This window comes from Ipomoea nil, unplaced genomic scaffold (genome assembly GCF_001879475.1).
Source record: "Ipomoea nil cultivar Tokyo-kokei standard unplaced genomic scaffold, Asagao_1.1 scaffold2922, whole genome shotgun sequence".
Lineage (NCBI taxonomy): Eukaryota > Viridiplantae > Streptophyta > Magnoliopsida > Solanales > Convolvulaceae > Ipomoea > Ipomoea nil.
In genome coordinates, this window is record NW_017619350.1 from 1,037,883 (window position 1) to 1,055,306 (window position 17,424).

The following is a 17,424-nucleotide window of genomic DNA, read 5'->3' on the forward strand; positions in this document are numbered from 1 at the left end:
GCAGATATGCCAACCTTATTGTATCCAAAACTTTCACCACTTATGTTGTTTTTGGAAAATAATTTTCGTTTTTCATTTACAAAATCTAAATACTTTCCTTTTTTTACCATATTCATCTTTTTAAAAAAATTAAAAAAATTTATATTTTACCATGGGTAATCTCCCATTTCCTACAAGTTATTCACATTTTCGCCAAATTTGTTATTATTATTATTATATTTAAAATAAAATATCAAGAAAAGCAAGAGAATCCGAAACGACAACACCTTATTAATTGTTGCTTTCCGGTTTGGGTAAAAACTTGTTGAAATGATTTTAAAAAATGTTGGGTGTCAAAAGTAGAAAAAGAAAAAAAGTAAAAAAAGGCAGGAAAATGGGCGCGTTTGTTAAAAAACGGTGGACTGCCGGTCCTACGTCGGACCCACCTAACCTGGTCTGCTCCTGGCCCCGCGTTTGCCTGTCTCTCTCAGCTTGGTTGGCTCTCTTTCTCTCTCTCTCTCTATCTCTCTCTAGTCTCTCCACATATACTCCGTATATCATCACTGATATACATATACATACATTTTTGTATACGACTACCTGGTACTTCTGCTAGTGAGAGAAAGTCCAAAAGACAACCATGGAAACTAAGCACTCGAATGTTAAACGACCTGTCTCCGAAATCTGTTCGCACAAAGTACGGCTTTCTCATTCTCTGTCCACATCGACGCCCGCAGCTTCTTCCTCTAAGGTCTCTGTCTCTATACATTTTTTACTTTTCTTTTATATACACATACACACGCGACTATACAATACATGCATATATATTATATATATACACGACTGTTTCCGCCTTTAAGTTACTTTCGTTATTGATCGTTTGTGGTTTTACGTGTTGCGTTGCAGACTAAGAGGAAGATGCCATTGGAGAGCAAGGAAAAGCTAGTTTCTAAAAAGCGTAAAATTCTCAAATCTAAGGCTAAACAAGTAAAATTTCTTTCTAGATTATGTTGTTGCTTTAAGGATCTGCGTGCTTTTCGGATTTGAGTTTATGCTGTGCATCTGTGTTTTGAGTTCTGTTTTGCATAGATTTGTTGTTTATGTGATGCGTGTTCCTTTTGGTTTTGTGTATCTTATGTATTGTGGTAATCTTAGCTCTTAGGATGTTTCAAATTAGGATTAATGGAGAATCATTCAGAGCAATCAATGTTAGACTGGTTGTTTGGAGCAATGAATGTTAGGTTTGATTGGTGAGGCAGGACAACATTTGGAACCCTAATTTTTTGGGAAAGGGAAAAACTCGAACCCTGTCGTGTTCCTAATGATCAAGTAACTGATATACCTTAGCGAATACAGCTATGTCCTATGACCTGGAAGTTCTTCAAAAGCACGCTTCCATGACTATGCACGGTCTTTTTAATATGAATGCAAATGTGATTCAACATAAACGCTTCGGATTTCTATCAAGTGATTGGTCTGAAGAGATAGAAATGGTAAAGTAGTCATTTGAGAGAACTTGAAAGTTTGTTGTAGCGGTCCGGAGCTAGTGGTATCGTTCCATTGGATACATTTCGAGGATTATTTATAGAAGACAAATGTTGAAGCAAAATTGTCTGTTCTACATTACATACTTCTAACTTGAGAGAACTTAAATTGTCGTTCTAGGTATCTGAAGCTAGTGGTGTTGTTCCATTGGATACATTTCGAGGATTATTTATAGAAGCAAAATTTGCCATTCTACATTACATTCTTCTAACTTGAGAGAACTTGAAAGGTCATTATAGCTATCTGAAGCTAGTGGTGTCGTTCCATTGGATATGTTTTGATTTTTGAAGATAATTTATAGAACAAGTTTAGAGTATTGTTTTTTGGGGGTTTATTAATCTACATTGCAATATGTGTTGTGGTAATTTTACAAATATTTAGTGATTGTTTGAATTGGTTCACATGTTTTAGATGAAGAATTTACTGCTGTTAAATTCTAGGAATGACGAGAAATTATTTGCTTTGTTGAACAGGAAAAATCTAATAATCCCAAAAAATCAGAGAGGTGAGCAGTTTTAGTATTCAACCTTAACCACCGCATCCTCTGCCTTCATTCTCCTTTCCTGTGTTTCGATTCCCGTTGAAGGTAACACACGACTAATTTCCCAAATTGCCCATGCAGCATTAAACGAAAAAGGGCTACATTTAGTGACATGTACGATGATGTTGAAGCTAAGTTCTCTGTTTTGGAGCGAGCAGAAAGGGTGCTGTCGAGTCTATCAGATGAATTCCCTAGCTTTATAAAGTGTATGCTGCCATCAAATGTTGCTCATGGGTTTTGGCTGGTAATCCTTGAATGATTTTTCCTGTCATTTTGTTCGATTTTTTTTTTTTGGTCTAACTTCCCTCCAATGGCAGCATCTTCCAAAGGCATTCTGTGACATGTATCTTCCGACTTGTGACACCAATATTATATTGGTAGATGAATGGGGAAATGAATACAAAACGTCTTATCTTCTGGAAAGGCATGGATTAAGCGCTGGCTGGAGAGCATTTTCAATCTCTCACAGATTACTCAAAGGGGATATTTTGATCTTTCGTCTGATTGAGCCATGCAAACTAAAGGTAACTTTTCACAGTTTTTTTTATTCCACATTTACCCACAAGCAATAACATGCCACAACTCAAATGATTTATTGTCTAAAGTAAAGGAATTAAATAATAATAATAATAATAATAATAATAATAATAATAATAATAATAATAATAATTGTCAAGCCTGTTAGTGACTGGACAAAAGGGAACTTGTGGACAATTAGTCTAGGACCAGAGGGGGCAGGTAGTGTGTTGTGTGAAGTTCATTGGAAATGTTCTCCTGTCTTGGTATATGATCCTTTGACCTTATGAAATTTGGGTATATTTTTCTTGAGAGGGTTGCTTGGGTTTATTATCTAGTTTGTTTGTAGATGGTCAAAAAGGGTCTTTGCAGTATATGCATGAGAACAACTATAACATTTCTTGTTATGGATGGTTGGTTGTGCAATTTATATCGTGGACTAGGGTCCACGTAGCATTGTAGACCTTGAATCAAAACAGCGTCGTTTTGAACTTTTGATATTTAAGCTTTAACGGATTTTGTAGTTTTCCGTTTCTTATGTTTCAACACAAATTTTAATTTATTCTAGGTATAGAATCAATACTCTTAAGGTACAAAATTTCATAACACAAGACACATACACATGATATATATTTACTTATTCTCAAATCTGATATATGTAGATAATATATGTTCTATAGGCACATAATTTTATAATTCAAGACATAAATTCATAAAATAAGACACAATATGATATATGTTACACCACTACTAATCTATTTTAGGTATAGAATCCCTAAGCTTAAGGTATAAAATTGCATAACATGCCATGAGACATAGAATGATAGAAACGCATAACACAAGACACATAGACATGTTTTATATTTACTTTAGTTCAGGTATAGAATCAATATTCTTAAGAGCAGAATTGCATAGCATAAGACAAAAACGAATAACACAAACCACAAGACACAAAAGCGCATGTTATATTTACTTTATTTCAAGTACAGAATCCATACGTTTAAGGTATAAAATTGTATAGCATGAGACACAGAAATGCATAACACAAGACACATACAGTACAAAAAAAAAAAAAAAGGTCGCCGTCAAAATTAAAATTCAAAACTACGTCATTTAGCATTGTGGACCCTGGTTCACGTTAATAACGATTGGTTTCTCCCCTCATCCTCTATGTATAGAGGGCAAATAGTTTGCAAGATATAACAAGTCTCTTGTTTTATGTTTTGAATAGTAATGAGGTTTTATGTTGGTTGAAGATCAGATGCACTCACTGATAATACTCAACTAAATTTTCTGATTGTTATTCTCAAAAAAAAAGATAATAATATCTAATTGTGAAGAGAGATTTTTCCAGGTAGACATAGTAAGGGTAAATGGTCGAGATGTGGTAGATGCTGCTCTTTGCCTCTTGAAATTTGATGCTAGTGTGAACACAACGGATCCGGGTAAATAGTAGTATTGCATTTTTTTTTTTTAATTAAAAAATAACAATAATAAATGTTCTTGATTTGATTGTTGATGTTGATCTCAGTGATTTTTATTTTTTATTTTTTTGCATGTTCAATACTGAAGATCTTTCACGGAAAGACACTCGCAAGCGTAAAAGCTTAGTGAAATTCATAGAGCCTTACATCCATAATGTTTGTAAACCTGAGGCAAATGTTCAAGTTGAAGGCCAGAGTGCATTGGATTGTTGCTCTCCAAACATTGTGGATCAAGCTGAACATAATAGTAAAGATTCAGGGTCTGAAGATTTCAAAGGTATGACCTTGCAGGACTCATCTTTGTTTATGCACAAAAACTCCAAAACTTGTTATCTTGTCTGTGTGATCCCATTTTAGGTTCTGATATTGCCAACCACCCGCAATCCAATGAGTTCTGCAGCTCCAAAACTTCGTTTTTGTGCGACCATCCCCGTGATGGGGTAGCTTGTAGATAGATTGCTATAAAAGAAAGTGCATCTACAGAGGTTGGAATTGATTGAAGCTCAAAAATCAATTGATTTTGCTTCTTCGTGTTACAAGGAAAGCTTCTGAGGGGTGCGTGACGGTTGGGCTCAGTTTTGCAGGAAAACACAGCAAAGAGCCAAAGACTACCTCGGAGAGAGAATCTTGGCTGAACCATCTTAAGTGTTTTGGTTTTTGAAACAGTATGGGTTTTTGGTAAAGAATACTGTACATCACCCTCCTGTTTAGAGGTAATATATTGTATATACAGTCAAACCCGTTCTCATATACTAAAAAAAGAAGTATTTTCTGCACCAAATGTTTTATTATTTAATATGATTTACGACAAACATTACAATTATTTTATATTTGAATGATAAAATAAAGTAGAGCAAAGAGAATGTGGGCAGTTGCACTGATCTGTGATTTGCGTTACAGCTTCGAAACTTGTTGGTTGAAAGCAGGATCTATGCAAACCACAACCTGCAATATGGTTTGTTTTCCTTATGACAGTCAAACAACTCGAACCAGAAAAAAACTGAAGTCACAAAATCATGAGTGAAGAATATGAGTAAAGAATCTTGTTTGTACCTTGCCAGTGCTTTTACCAGAATAAAGATACTCAACAGCATCAGCAACAGAATGAACGCCTAAAAATCTTTTTGGGTCTATGGCAACCTTGGACACAGAAGAGAGTAAAAGGATTTGTAACGCTTATAATGCACTAAACCTTATAACTTGGTTGTACGTCTAATTCAAAATCATAAGATAATGCGTGGTTTGAAAAGCAACAGATATTAAATGAAATATTTTCTGTGGTGGATATGTAGGTATACTTACTTTCAGCTTTCCAGAGGAAAAAAGATCAATCAACCTGCTCAAATGCTCTTCCCACAGATGAGCATAATGTATCAGGAAAAACCCACTCTGAAAACAATTGCACCACCAAATTAATGAAGTAGTATCTGAGTGTTTGGAATAACAGAAAGATATTAACACATGGACTTAAGGAGAATGTGAGCTTATGGATTACAACTAATGACCCCATAAAAGTGACAAAACACAGAATAGTAATTGCACCATATTTAACTGTGTATATGTTCATTTACAAGCAAATATTCCCAAGGCTAACATAAGGAAGAATTTCAGTCAGATTGCTGAGAAATTTTTAGCATATTGCTAGGTGCCTATGTGAACATTTATTATGCAAAAACTGTTAGAGAACATGATTGGAAATTGATGAAATTGATGGTACCAATTGAGTGGTCACTATCATAGTATATTAGTATAAAGGAACTATATGGAAAAGAAATCTGGAAGGACATTATTAACTGATGAATTTCCTCAAAAAAAAAAAAAAAACTGATGAATAAAATGAGATAGAGCTGACATACCACAGTTTGACTTTTAGCTAGAATCTTTTCACACAATCCTGGGTAATTTTGTGGTTTCCATCCATGTTCTCCTTGATACTGAAACCAGAACTTTTCAGTTAAACTTTACAAGTGACATTGATCAAGCAGAACAAGCAGTAGATCATAATGCACACATCGGTACACAAGGGTGATAAGAAAGCATACAATGGAAAAAGTTCAAACCTGAGAAATCATTCCAATGACAACAAGTCGCCCATAGCGTGCCAATGCATTCATGCATAAGTTGAACATTTTACCACCAACAGACTCATAGACAATATCAACACCTTTTGGAAACTCCTCCTTCAGAACCTGGTATAGTAGAACTAAGATAAATTACTTTGGGATGGGGACATAATGCCTTGCACATCAACAGAAAAACCAGATCAGAAGCAATCAGTTTTGTCAAGAACTTTTTTGTAAGACGGAATACGGAATAGAAATCGACCTTTTGGCAACCATAAACTGAGAGAACTCATCTATGGTGCTTGGAACTTAAGATGTTGAATAGCAATAAATACAATCAAATTAACAAGAAAATTGTTAGATTACCAAGGCATATCATTTGAATGACCTAGAAGTGTGACAAATGGATTAGACCTCCACATACGAAAATGGTTTATCAACCGTAATAGCAACTCAAGACGTGTTTTCCTTTGCTCTCCTTTCTATCCCTTAGAGTAGCAAGTACAAATAATTTATACAACCCGAAAAGTGACATTTGCATCATAGCACCATGAATGAATAAGTTATCAACTGGAACAGCAACTCAAGGCACATTTATCCATTGCTCCTCTTTCAATCACTTCACCCATCAAAATGCAAGTTACTAAGTGTAGAGATAAGCAGACTTACAGATTTTATATCTTCTTTTTTGTAGTCAATTACTCGGTCAACTCCCAAGTCTCTCAGAAGATTGGCCTTTTCATTACCTCCACAAGTTGCAACTACTGTATTTCCAGCTAATTTTGCAAGCTGCAATGACAATTTATTGGATGTTAGCTACCATCAGATTGAAGAAGTAAAGGAAGATCCTTGTATGATCAAAAGAGTAGTGAATACCACTTATATACAAAAACTTAATCCTAAAGCCAAATCAAACACTACCTGGAGAAAATATATTAAAAGAGGGAAACTACAGGAGTTATACATAGCATGCAAATGCCACATATTAGCCATATAAATGCCTGTGTTGCTAGTATTTACAGTATCCTAGTTGGATTCTTATGCACTTTTAACAGTATACCTGCACAGCAAACTGCCCTGTCCCTCCAGCAGCAGCAGTCACAAGAACCACCTTTCCCGATTCCATTTGAGCAACCTTGACTTCCATTAAAAAAAAAAAAAAAACAAAACAAAACAAAAAAAAAAAAAAAAACAAAGAAAATATATTGGTCAAGACAGTACATTATGTGTGTTGTCTGAAAACCAAGATTAACAGTTGTACAATGGCATCAGAAGTTTAATATCCAACGCAATTAAATAAAGAGGATAAAATGTCAAAAATACACAAACTGATATTTGAAAGGGACCTTTTCTAAAGCAATTGATGCAGTGAGTCCAGATGTTAGCATTGCAATTATTTCTGGATCTGGTCTCGCTACTGGAAGGATGTGTTTTGCGGGTACCTAGATAAAGTGGAAGCCAATTCTCGTAAAACTCCTCCAAACAACAAAATGTCAACAGTTTGAAGAACTTCTCAAACTATATAGATTGCATAGTGGTACCATGGTAAATTCAGCATAACCACCAAATGACATAATGGCAGCTGGAGTGCCAACCTTCAAATTTCTCACAGAATCACCAACCGCAGCAACTATCCCCACAGCCTGCCATAGATAGTTTAGAAAACACATTTTAAAGATAAATATCCATGAAAAATCAGAAACAGAAAATTTTAAGTGCTAGAAATCAAGTTACTTGATAGATATAATTTCATGCAAGAAAATTGTCCAAAAATGGTGCTAGCAGGAACTACAACATTACAGCATTAATACAATTATTATTGAAACAAAAATACTAACAATAACAAGCCAAATGGCAAATGCTAACTACAAAATCCTCTATGCACCTCAAATCCAGCATCAAAGGGAAGGAGGGAGTCAACATCTTTACCGCCACCGAAGTAACGTCCAGAGCTAAAATTTACCTACCAGTAAACCAACCAGTATATAAAATTATATAAAGGTTGTTAACATAAAGTTAAAAGAATTTATTTGAGATATAATAGAACTTACATCACTAGCATTAACACCAGCATAAATGACTTTAAAAAGAACATGATCTGGTTTGATAGGCAATTGCAATGGAGCACGCACAATTCTGGTAGCGCTACGAAAATTGTTACTCAAGGTGTGTACAACTCTACAGAAAATAAAAGGAAAAGTAAGGGCAACAAATTTGCAGACTTTGCATATTATCTCTAGTTAGTAGAAGCAAGTATTTAATCATAAATAAGTTGCTGGCTCAAGAGCAAGCTTGCCCAACCAGATGAGGTGGAACACAAGGGAAAAATCATTCATTTACATTTTCTCAAAGCTTTGGGGAATTTGAAAACTTGGTGGGACAAAAGTTGAAGATCTTCTCCGTAATTTAGAAGAATGCACGAGGTATTTTGCTTCTTCAGCTGGAGTTGGCCAATACTCCATTCCTCTACGTTTGGTAATCCACAGGCATGACCCTGCCTTAGTCTCATCTCTGATAAGTTCAAAAGCACCTGAAGAAGTTACAATTTGAACATCAAAACTGGAAGACTATCAAAAGAAAGTTACTGTTTAAATTACTTTTCTTATATATGTGCAATACCATATAAATGTAATGTGAGAACTTCAAAATACAAAGGAAACTCTAAAGCAACTTTGTTGATATAAATCACCCTTGCTCCAGGTTGTGGAAGAATGTGAAATTAAACATATTTGTAAAGCAGGAAAAAAAATTACAAACCTTTGATCACCATATCCATTGGCAAATACCCTCCAGCTTTATTAATGAAGTCTTGATTCACCTTTGAAGCCAAGTCTGTTTGAACAAACTGCAAGCAAAACAACAAGAGAGCAAAAGCTTGTGCTATGTTTAGCAGTCACATTATAGTCCATATATTGAATAGTTTTTAAGCACTCATTAGTATTACTTTATCATCTAAGCTATTTCCATAAAAAAATAAAAAATAAAAAAATAAAAAAATTCTCTACATATAGGAAATACTTGTCACATTTCTAACTAGATTCTGAGAACATATGAGATGAATATGGTCATCATTTAAAAAAAACATAGATGTATAAGAAAATCAAATATTTCACCTCAGGGCAAAGCACATTGACACGTATTCCTTGACGCTTGTATAGAGCGAGTGATCTTGTGAACATGACGACACCCCCTATAATTTTTCCCCATTTCAGTGGGAGCAATTTGGCATAATCGAAGAGTGAAGAAACATGAAAACAAAGAAAACTTAAACCCAGAAAAAATATACAGAAGGTGACTTATCCATGAAGAACCCAACAAACCTTTTGAACCAGAGTAGATAGGATCACCATACATTGGATACAGTCCTGAAGCAGAGCCCAAGTTTATAACAATGCCAGGTTTTTGTGTGGTTTGCATGATTTGGATCTGTGCAACATGCCTAGGTAAGTACTTGTTTATTGACCAATAACAACACCCAAGATCATGGGAATGGAAAATCCAAACTCACAGCAAGTTTGGTGCAATCAATAACAGCAATGAGGTTAACATCAAGTGTGTGCCTCCAAGTTTTATATCCATCTGTTTGGTCTTTATGGAAAGGCACATTACTTCCCAAGCCTGCAGAGTTAATGCAGATGTCCAGCTGTCCATAAGTTTCCAAATGCTTCTGGAAAGCAGCTTTTAGTTCTCCTGTAAAAGCCAACATTCTGAAAGTGAAGCATCACTAGAATTTGAAATGTTCATGGAACATTATTGAAAATTAATGATCAAAACTGATGAAAGAAACAGAACAAACTCTTATTTGAGTTGAATGAGAAGTAGAAAATTGCAATCTCCTTGTCAATGAGCCAGTTGTGCAAACACAGTTTATTCACCTGTATTAGTAACATCACATCTGATGAATGTTACCGGCGGAAACTCCAGTCCAGCATGGAATTTAGTAATCTCTTTCTCTGCCAGAGATGCTACTTCCTTTCCTCTCTCCACAGAGAAATCAATGATGGTGAGGAAAACACCCTTCTGTGCAAGTGCCAAGCAAAGTGCTCTACCTGCATACCACATGAAATAAGCATAAACTAGACCCAAAAGTTGTACTCTAAAGATAATATGCAGTAATTCACAACAAGCTCAACAGTTGATTAATCATTCACAATTTTGAGTCAATGCATTAGTAGTTCAAAAATACATTCACAATCATAGGAATAATGCTGCAACGAGACCCTTCAAACATAAGCTCACCTTAACTAATCCAAATCTAACCTGAACATCATTTTAAACCTTATTTGAATAAAAGAATTATCCAAATAGATCAAAGTCACTTGTGTACTCGGGTAAAAAATGATTGATCATGCAATGGAATCCAGGAAAAATTTCTTTCAATGGAACAGAAGGAGAAAGTTTCAATGCCAGAGGCATCACCTGTGACCAAAGCCAATAAGCCAGGCTTGAGCTACATCTTTCTAGGAGCCTATTGCCCGATGATTAGCACATGGACCCATAAGAAGCAGAAATATAAAATATAAACGACAATCGACCGGATTAAGCTCAAAGCTGATATTCATTATACGACACAAATTAGAATTAACAAATCTCTAGCTCGCCTGTACGTTTGCTATCATAGGTATAATTGCTATCATGAGTCGTTTCATTATCACGTTCGCAAAATCATTCAATATTATCACGTTCGCAAAATCATTCAATATTAACACGTTCGCAAAATCATTCAATATTAACATGTTCGCAAAATCATTCAATATTAACATGTTCGCCAACTCGGTATATCCACTTCCAGTTAAAAATCAAATCACCTTATCCAATCTGAATCGAAAGTAAACTACATGAATATACAGATTTTGTTCCACAGTGGTAAAAAAATATCAATCAGAGAGTGCAAACAGTAAACATTTCAGCGAAACAGAAGAAGTACCGATTCCGGAGGCGCCACCGGTGACCAAAGCCGATAATCCAGGCTTGAGCTCCATGCTTCTCGGAGTCTAGGGATCGATGAGAATCGTAGAAGATTTCCGGAGGCGTAGAGATTGGTAAGTTCAGTATGATTTGACATTTTAGCTTCAGTTTATATTATAAAGGAGGTGAGGTCAGAGTGCACAGTCTGCACATATATGATAATATTTCATATATACGGTGCACAAGACGCATTTGTCCAATGCCACGTCGTAAGGATCTAAATCGGTAGGAAATTATTATACATTTTATTTGGAATTTACATGAAAATAGTCTATTATTATTTATCAAGTCAAAAAATAATAAAAGTAAAATTTAAAAATACATGTAATAAATTTAAACTGATATTTTAAATTTTTTACACTTCTGTGATTTGTCTGACCCTTTTTATTTATTTATAAAAATCTGTTAATCTTAATTTTAATTGTACACAGATCAAGAAAATAAATAGACAATTTGTATATATAATTGAATTTAAAATTTTAAAATTATCAAATTAATTATTTGACTAATTCAATTAGAGTGTTATACCTTTACTTTCTTTTTAATTATCAAAGACTGCTTTCACAGTTTCAGACTTGCCCATTCTATGAAATTAATTTATTTTGCAGTCATTGTTGCAGCCTTGCTGGTCTTTGGACTTATCGGAGTAAAATTTGCGTGTGTGTCCAATAACGACGTTTTCTAATCTCGATGAAATCTATAACACAATTCAATTAGTAAGAAAGTGACAAAGACAATAATTCACCAGTAAATAGGAAAGTTCAAATAGCACACGAGCCACGGCGCATACGAAACACGCTTTCATGTACTACTGATTAACGAGAAACACGCTTTCATGTTGCCGTAAATCTGTTTTAATCTCTTTTGGGTGAGGGAAACTCGCATCGCATTTGCACGTACTAAGTGTGTGTTTACTGTTTAATTCATGAGTTTGCATTCTAAGAATATGAATTAGAATTATACTTAGTGTTTGGTTAACAATTGAATTTGATTACTTCTTTAATTAAAATGTATCATTTCATCTTATTGGTAATATTATTTTTTTTAGTTTGAATTAGTGCTTTTAGATTTTTAATTGAGTTAATACCCAAAATGGTCCTCGACTATAATAATTTTTCTCAATTTCGTCCTAAACGACTTTGGTGACCTAATATCGTCCCAAACTTTTGTGTTTCGCTCAATTTAGTCATCCATTTGTTATTCCGTCAAATTGATGTTAAATAAAGGGACAATTCAGTAATGTCAATATTGATCTCTCCTTACTTTCAACTTGTGAAGTGCAAAATTTCTCTTTCTTGTACAAATTACACTCATAATTACTCCCGGACTTGCAAATCAAATTTTATATCCGCAGTTTTAAGAGTAATTCTGGGAGTAATTCGTAAATAAAAAAAATCACAGTTCACATGTCTATGAGTAAAGAGAAATGCCAATATTGAAATTACTAAATTGTCTATTTATTTAACACCAAATGGACAGAATAACAAATGAGGGACTAAATTGAGCAAAAATACAAAAGTCTGGGACTAAATTGAGCGAAACACAAAAGTGTGGGACGATATTAGGTCACCAAAGTCGTTTAGGATGAAATTGAGAAAAACCATTATAGTCGAGGACCATTTTGGGTATTAACTCATTTTTAATTTGATTTTTTTGTTCATATTGCTGTTTTGGATGTTACTATATTTTTTTATTATTATTATAAGGGAAAGAGAATACTGACATATACAAGCTACTAATGTCAACATAATCGTTGGTTGGATGTTACTATATTAAGATCAATTGCCTTGATTTTTATTTTTTTTTGTATTTTTTAAGACCTTTATTTTCATTATAGGATCATATATAACCAAACATCAATATTGGTAATCATTCCAATTTCACCCTACTACAAAACATGCAACCAAATTCCATACAATTACCAAGCCCCAGGGTCTCAAACAAAAAATAGACAAATTATACCATGTCCCAGGGTCCACCTTACATTATAAATTCAGATCTAAAATGACATTCAAATTATGTGTATGTAGTTAACGCGTGCATTAAGTTTATTTACAGCCACATAATTTATTAACCGAATGCACATATTAAGTTAACTAACTAACTGTAAATAAACAATTTTTGGATCAGCTCCACAATGTAAGGTGAACCTGATCAATGGGTACCAATTACCAAAAATGTTAATAAGCCACTCCCACTAAAAGTCAAAATTAGAACTTTCTGAGTATTAAGTCAATTGTCACTTGTCTCATTGGGCAACCGTTATATCATTGATTCGGGTCTAAAATACACAATTTACATGCTGAATGTTCACAATTCAAATTATGAACATTCACTATGTAAATTTTGCATTTTTGGATACGAGTCTCCCTTGCAAGGTGGACCCGGACCTACAGAATAATTTGCCCACATTGGGGTGACAGGCCTGTCAAGTTGGGCTTGACCGACCCATTTATCAGTTTCCTACTTTTTTGGGCTTGAATATCTTGTCATGGCCCAGGAACTTCAGTTCTCAATATAATGTCGGCGAAATACATTTGCTTTTTTATGGATGCAGCACTCTGTTGAAAGATCTGAGAAACTGATGTGGTTGGGCAGCCTGGCAGGCAACCTAGATTGCTGCAATTTACTATGGTCAATTTTATGTTTCATAACCAGTGTATATATGTATATATGCCTTTGAACTAATTTCACTTTTGGTCCCACGACTTTAGAGGTTCTATCATTTTTTGTGCACAATTTTAAATTTTTTCAATTTTGGTGTCTAATTTTGTTATTTTTATCAATTTTGGTGTCTAACTTTGTTATTTTTATCAATTTTGGTGTCTAACTTTGTTATTTTTATCAATTTTGGTCCTTTCGACCAAATTGACTGCGAAATATTGCTGGATTTTACATTTTAGGGGCAAAATTGTCATCCCAAGGAAAGATATTCAATATCCAAACAAAAGAAAAATCATGTTAAGAGAAATATAAGAGTTTGGCAATCGTCGATGCTATAAATCTCATAGATCTGTGTCTAGTTTCTGTCCGTCTTCCCAATTATTCTCATCGATCAAACACCTATAGATATGATTTTAGAGTGATTTTGTTTAGATATTGAAGATGTTTCCTTGGGATGACGATTTTACCCCTAAAAATATAAAATCCGGCAATATTTCATCGTCAATTTGGTTGAAAGGACCAAAATTGATAAAAACAACAAAGTTAGGCACCAAAATTGAAAACTTTTAAAGTTGTGCACCAAAAGTGATAGATCCTCTAAAGTCGTGGGATCAAAAGTGAAATTAATTCTATGCCTTTTGACAGGGAATATTTCCCACGCTGCAGAATGCAGATTGATAGATTCATAAATAAACTACTGTTTAGTCATTGGTTGCCAGCAAAGGGCTACAAGAATGAGATCGAGTCCGTAACTATATAGAACAGATCAACGTATAAAAGTGCATACATTATTAGACTGAAGTGCAAACATTTTGTACAGAAAATTAAAGATGAACATAAGAACAACACATGTGTACAGAATCCATCTAGTCTTCCTAATATATGAAGGAAGGAAGAAAGAAGAAAAAAAAAAAACAAAAAATTATGACAGAAGGACATTATCCATCCAGATCAGAGCCTGGAGGGGAACAAATATTCTTAAAAATTAGCTGCTCGGACATGAACAAGAGAACAGGACAGTACTAGGAATTAGGAAACACTGTACTCCTTTGCAGGCCGGCTACTTCCCACCTGCAATGTTGATCAAATCTTGAACCTTAACTTCATCTATTCCTTCGAGGCGGCCTTCGTCGTTCCGGTCAGCTAATTTCTTGGGGAAAACAGGAGATCTCTTCAACCCCAAGCGCTCCCTCCACCGGCTGCTGGTGCCCTTTAGGAAGAGATCGCCATAGTCATCATCATCTGCCGCCTGGAGGAGCTCATCTCTGAGAGTCTTGGTGGATGATTTCTCCTTCAAGGGCAAGATTTTGCCCTTGAAGAACACTTCATCTGCAGAGATGATGTTGTAGGTGGGGACTGAGAACTCGAAGTCTGAGGAGACTGGAGCTTCTTTGTAGCTGTGATCATGCCTCTTTGGGTGCTGGGAATCTGCAAAGTCATTAGAGAAGGAGATTCTTGGACCCATTGATGTGCAGAGGCTTTGCTGATCATTATTGAACATGTTTATGCATGCCATGGTGAGAGGATATGATGCCTGCTCAAATTCAACCCAACTCTCTCTAATTCTCACATATATACACAATGCTAGCCACGGAGTAGTATTTATATATTGGGAAATTTTACAATGGGTTATAATGCTATGCTTTTTGGAAAGTAGTACCTTGTGCTTTGTAAGTTATTCTCTCCTCTAGACAAAGTACAGTATACCGAGAAAGTCAATAAATACTCTAAAGTGTCAATGTCTCAAACCCATGACCTCCATATGGGTAAGTCACTTCGTGACACTACAACACAAGGTGGAGTATATGTCTTGTCTTAATTTAAACGACAATGATAATCTTCTTCTCCCAAAAGGTTGAACCCCCAATTCCAAGGGCCCTCCACACTCTGGGCATGACAGAGAATTTGGGATGATGTAAATTATGGTGACTCAATGGCTCAGCAGACATGGCCAAATGTCGATGCACACAAGGGATCAGCCTACTTTGTGCATAATCCCCACACTGCCGCGGCCGAAATTCGAATATTGGTCTCTTCTCTCAAATACTGTCTACTGAATCAGTGTGAGCTAAGCCCGTGCAGGCAATGACAATGAAAATCTGCAATTACTATCAGAAAGTGTATGAGATGAACTCTATTCTTGTGTAATTAAAAGATTGGACGACTATATTAGTGTGCAAATATGCAAAATATAAAATTGTGACAGATGATATATACAATGCTGTTCAGATCTGTCTTCTTTAATCCGAGTCAAAACACCTTTTTTAACGACGAATTAATTTTTGCTTTATGTAACGTTGTAGACATGTGAAGAGCAATAAAATAAACGGCGTTGCATGTGTTATCCTCCGTTTCAAGATTATCATCAATTTTTATCTTGGGCAGAAGATCACTGCATTGTTATCTCCTATGCCTAACTGGCAACTTATATGCAATGGCACATGTCATGAGACTCTCTCTCTTTGAATTCTCATGGACGCATCCAAAACTCTCCGAGCTAATCCATTTGACTAACACTTTAATTTGTGGCATATGGGTGTACAGATATGGTTAAAAGCCAAAAGGATTCTGATTCCAGACATGGATTGCTAAAATTATCCTCAAACTCACATGCATGGTCTTTCTCATTCTAAATTGTGTAAGTTTGTTGAGGGTCAACAAATGGATTTAATTGGTAAATAGTTGTTAGCTGATTGAGTTAGTGAATTTAACTAGTTGAGCATTAGCTGATTGTATAAAGATATTTGGTAAATTAGATATTAGCTGATAGCTGATTACATACAAAATAATTCTCAAAAATTCTATCGAAAAATTTGCTTTGAACAGCTTTTTGAATTTTTAGCATTTTAGAGCAATCACTTATATTAACAGCTTAATCACGTCAAAACAGCTAATAATAATCAAATATGTTAAAATTGATTGATAAGCTAATTATGTTAGTAGGCCACTGAATTACCACAAATACAAAAGACTTATTGAATTTTTGCCTCTATCGAATGTACCAAAAAGGAAAGTGACTTATTGGTGTAAGTCACAAGCAGTGTTTCGCTTTTGGTCTCCCATCCGATAAACATATATTTGTTTTTTTCTCCTTCATTATAGGGGAAAATGGACTTTATTTTCTTGTTGTATGCTTATTGTTGGTTCACTAGCACGGTTTGCAATGTCGGATCAAGAGAATGGCCCATTCTTCAATATAATGTATATTAAATATGTAAAGATAATGTATTAAAGGAAGCAATATATAGAGAGTGTTGTGCAAAACCAAGATTTACAGTGCATATCAAACGTAGAAGGTAAGCATTAACAGCTTAAAATGACCTGGTTCAGACTTGGGCCGACGTACAAAGCCTCATCTACTTTGTCTGATGCACACAAATTCGAACTCCATTGCGTGAAACCGCATCAACTTGTATAGATATATACACGCAAGAGTGTGTGTATGTCAGTATATACATATATTTGAATGAAATATTGATATATTGTTGGTTTTCAATTTTTTTTTAAAAATTAAATTAAATCAGTATAGATTGCTCATAGTTAATCAGTATAGATAATCTCTACAGAGTGTCGAAGTCTAACTAAGTCGGGTTGTCCCCTCTTATTGCCTATGTTAGGGTGTTTATAAAATTTTAAGCTTTAATTACAAATTATTGTAAATCAT

At 34.8% G+C, this 17,424-nt stretch overlaps 3 protein-coding genes across 5 annotated transcripts; 1 reads left to right on the forward strand and 2 right to left on the reverse strand.

The window, feature by feature from the left end:
• Window positions 1–551: 551 nt before the first annotated feature.
• LOC109161330 (B3 domain-containing protein At5g42700-like) lies at window positions 552–4,841 on the forward strand. Its single transcript, XM_019309674.1, has 8 exons — window positions 552–730; window positions 886–966; window positions 1,998–2,029; window positions 2,147–2,309; window positions 2,383–2,589; window positions 3,936–4,026; window positions 4,154–4,342; window positions 4,423–4,841. Exons 1-8 carry the CDS (start codon window positions 620–622, stop codon window positions 4,518–4,520), a joined length of 972 nt encoding a protein of 323 aa, XP_019165219.1. The 5' UTR covers window positions 552–619; the 3' UTR covers window positions 4,521–4,841.
• On the reverse strand, window positions 4,794–11,228 carry LOC109161328 (zinc-binding alcohol dehydrogenase domain-containing protein 2). 3 transcript variants are annotated; one of them, XM_019309670.1, is made up of 18 exons: window positions 11,056–11,226; window positions 10,004–10,177; window positions 9,637–9,818; window positions 9,449–9,554; window positions 9,242–9,318; window positions 8,886–8,973; window positions 8,469–8,658; window positions 8,180–8,306; window positions 8,014–8,091; window positions 7,670–7,771; window positions 7,475–7,570; window positions 7,189–7,263; window positions 6,798–6,917; window positions 6,126–6,254; window positions 5,922–5,999; window positions 5,368–5,454; window positions 5,119–5,205; window positions 4,794–5,010 (listed from the first exon to the last, which is right to left on the reverse strand). In XM_019309670.1, the coding sequence occupies exons 1-18, from the start codon at window positions 11,108–11,110 to the stop codon at window positions 4,960–4,962; spliced, it is 1,902 nt and encodes a 633-aa protein (XP_019165215.1). In that variant the 5' UTR covers window positions 11,111–11,226; the 3' UTR covers window positions 4,794–4,959. The 3 variants fall into 3 exon arrangements, with proteins under 3 accessions (XP_019165215.1, XP_019165216.1, XP_019165217.1); XM_019309671.1 differs by lacking the exons at window positions 4,794–5,010; window positions 5,119–5,205; window positions 5,368–5,454 and adding an exon at window positions 5,533–5,729 and having other exon boundaries at window positions 5,891–5,999; window positions 11,056–11,228; XM_019309672.1 differs by lacking the exons at window positions 4,794–5,010; window positions 5,119–5,205; window positions 5,368–5,454 and adding an exon at window positions 5,773–5,868 and having other exon boundaries at window positions 5,900–5,999; window positions 11,056–11,228.
• Window positions 11,229–14,820: 3,592 nt separating this feature from the next.
• Window positions 14,821–15,276, reverse strand: LOC109161269. Its single transcript, XM_019309591.1, has one exon. It carries the CDS (start codon window positions 15,274–15,276, stop codon window positions 14,821–14,823), a length of 456 nt encoding a protein of 151 aa, XP_019165136.1.
• Window positions 15,277–17,424: the final 2,148 nt, after the last annotated feature.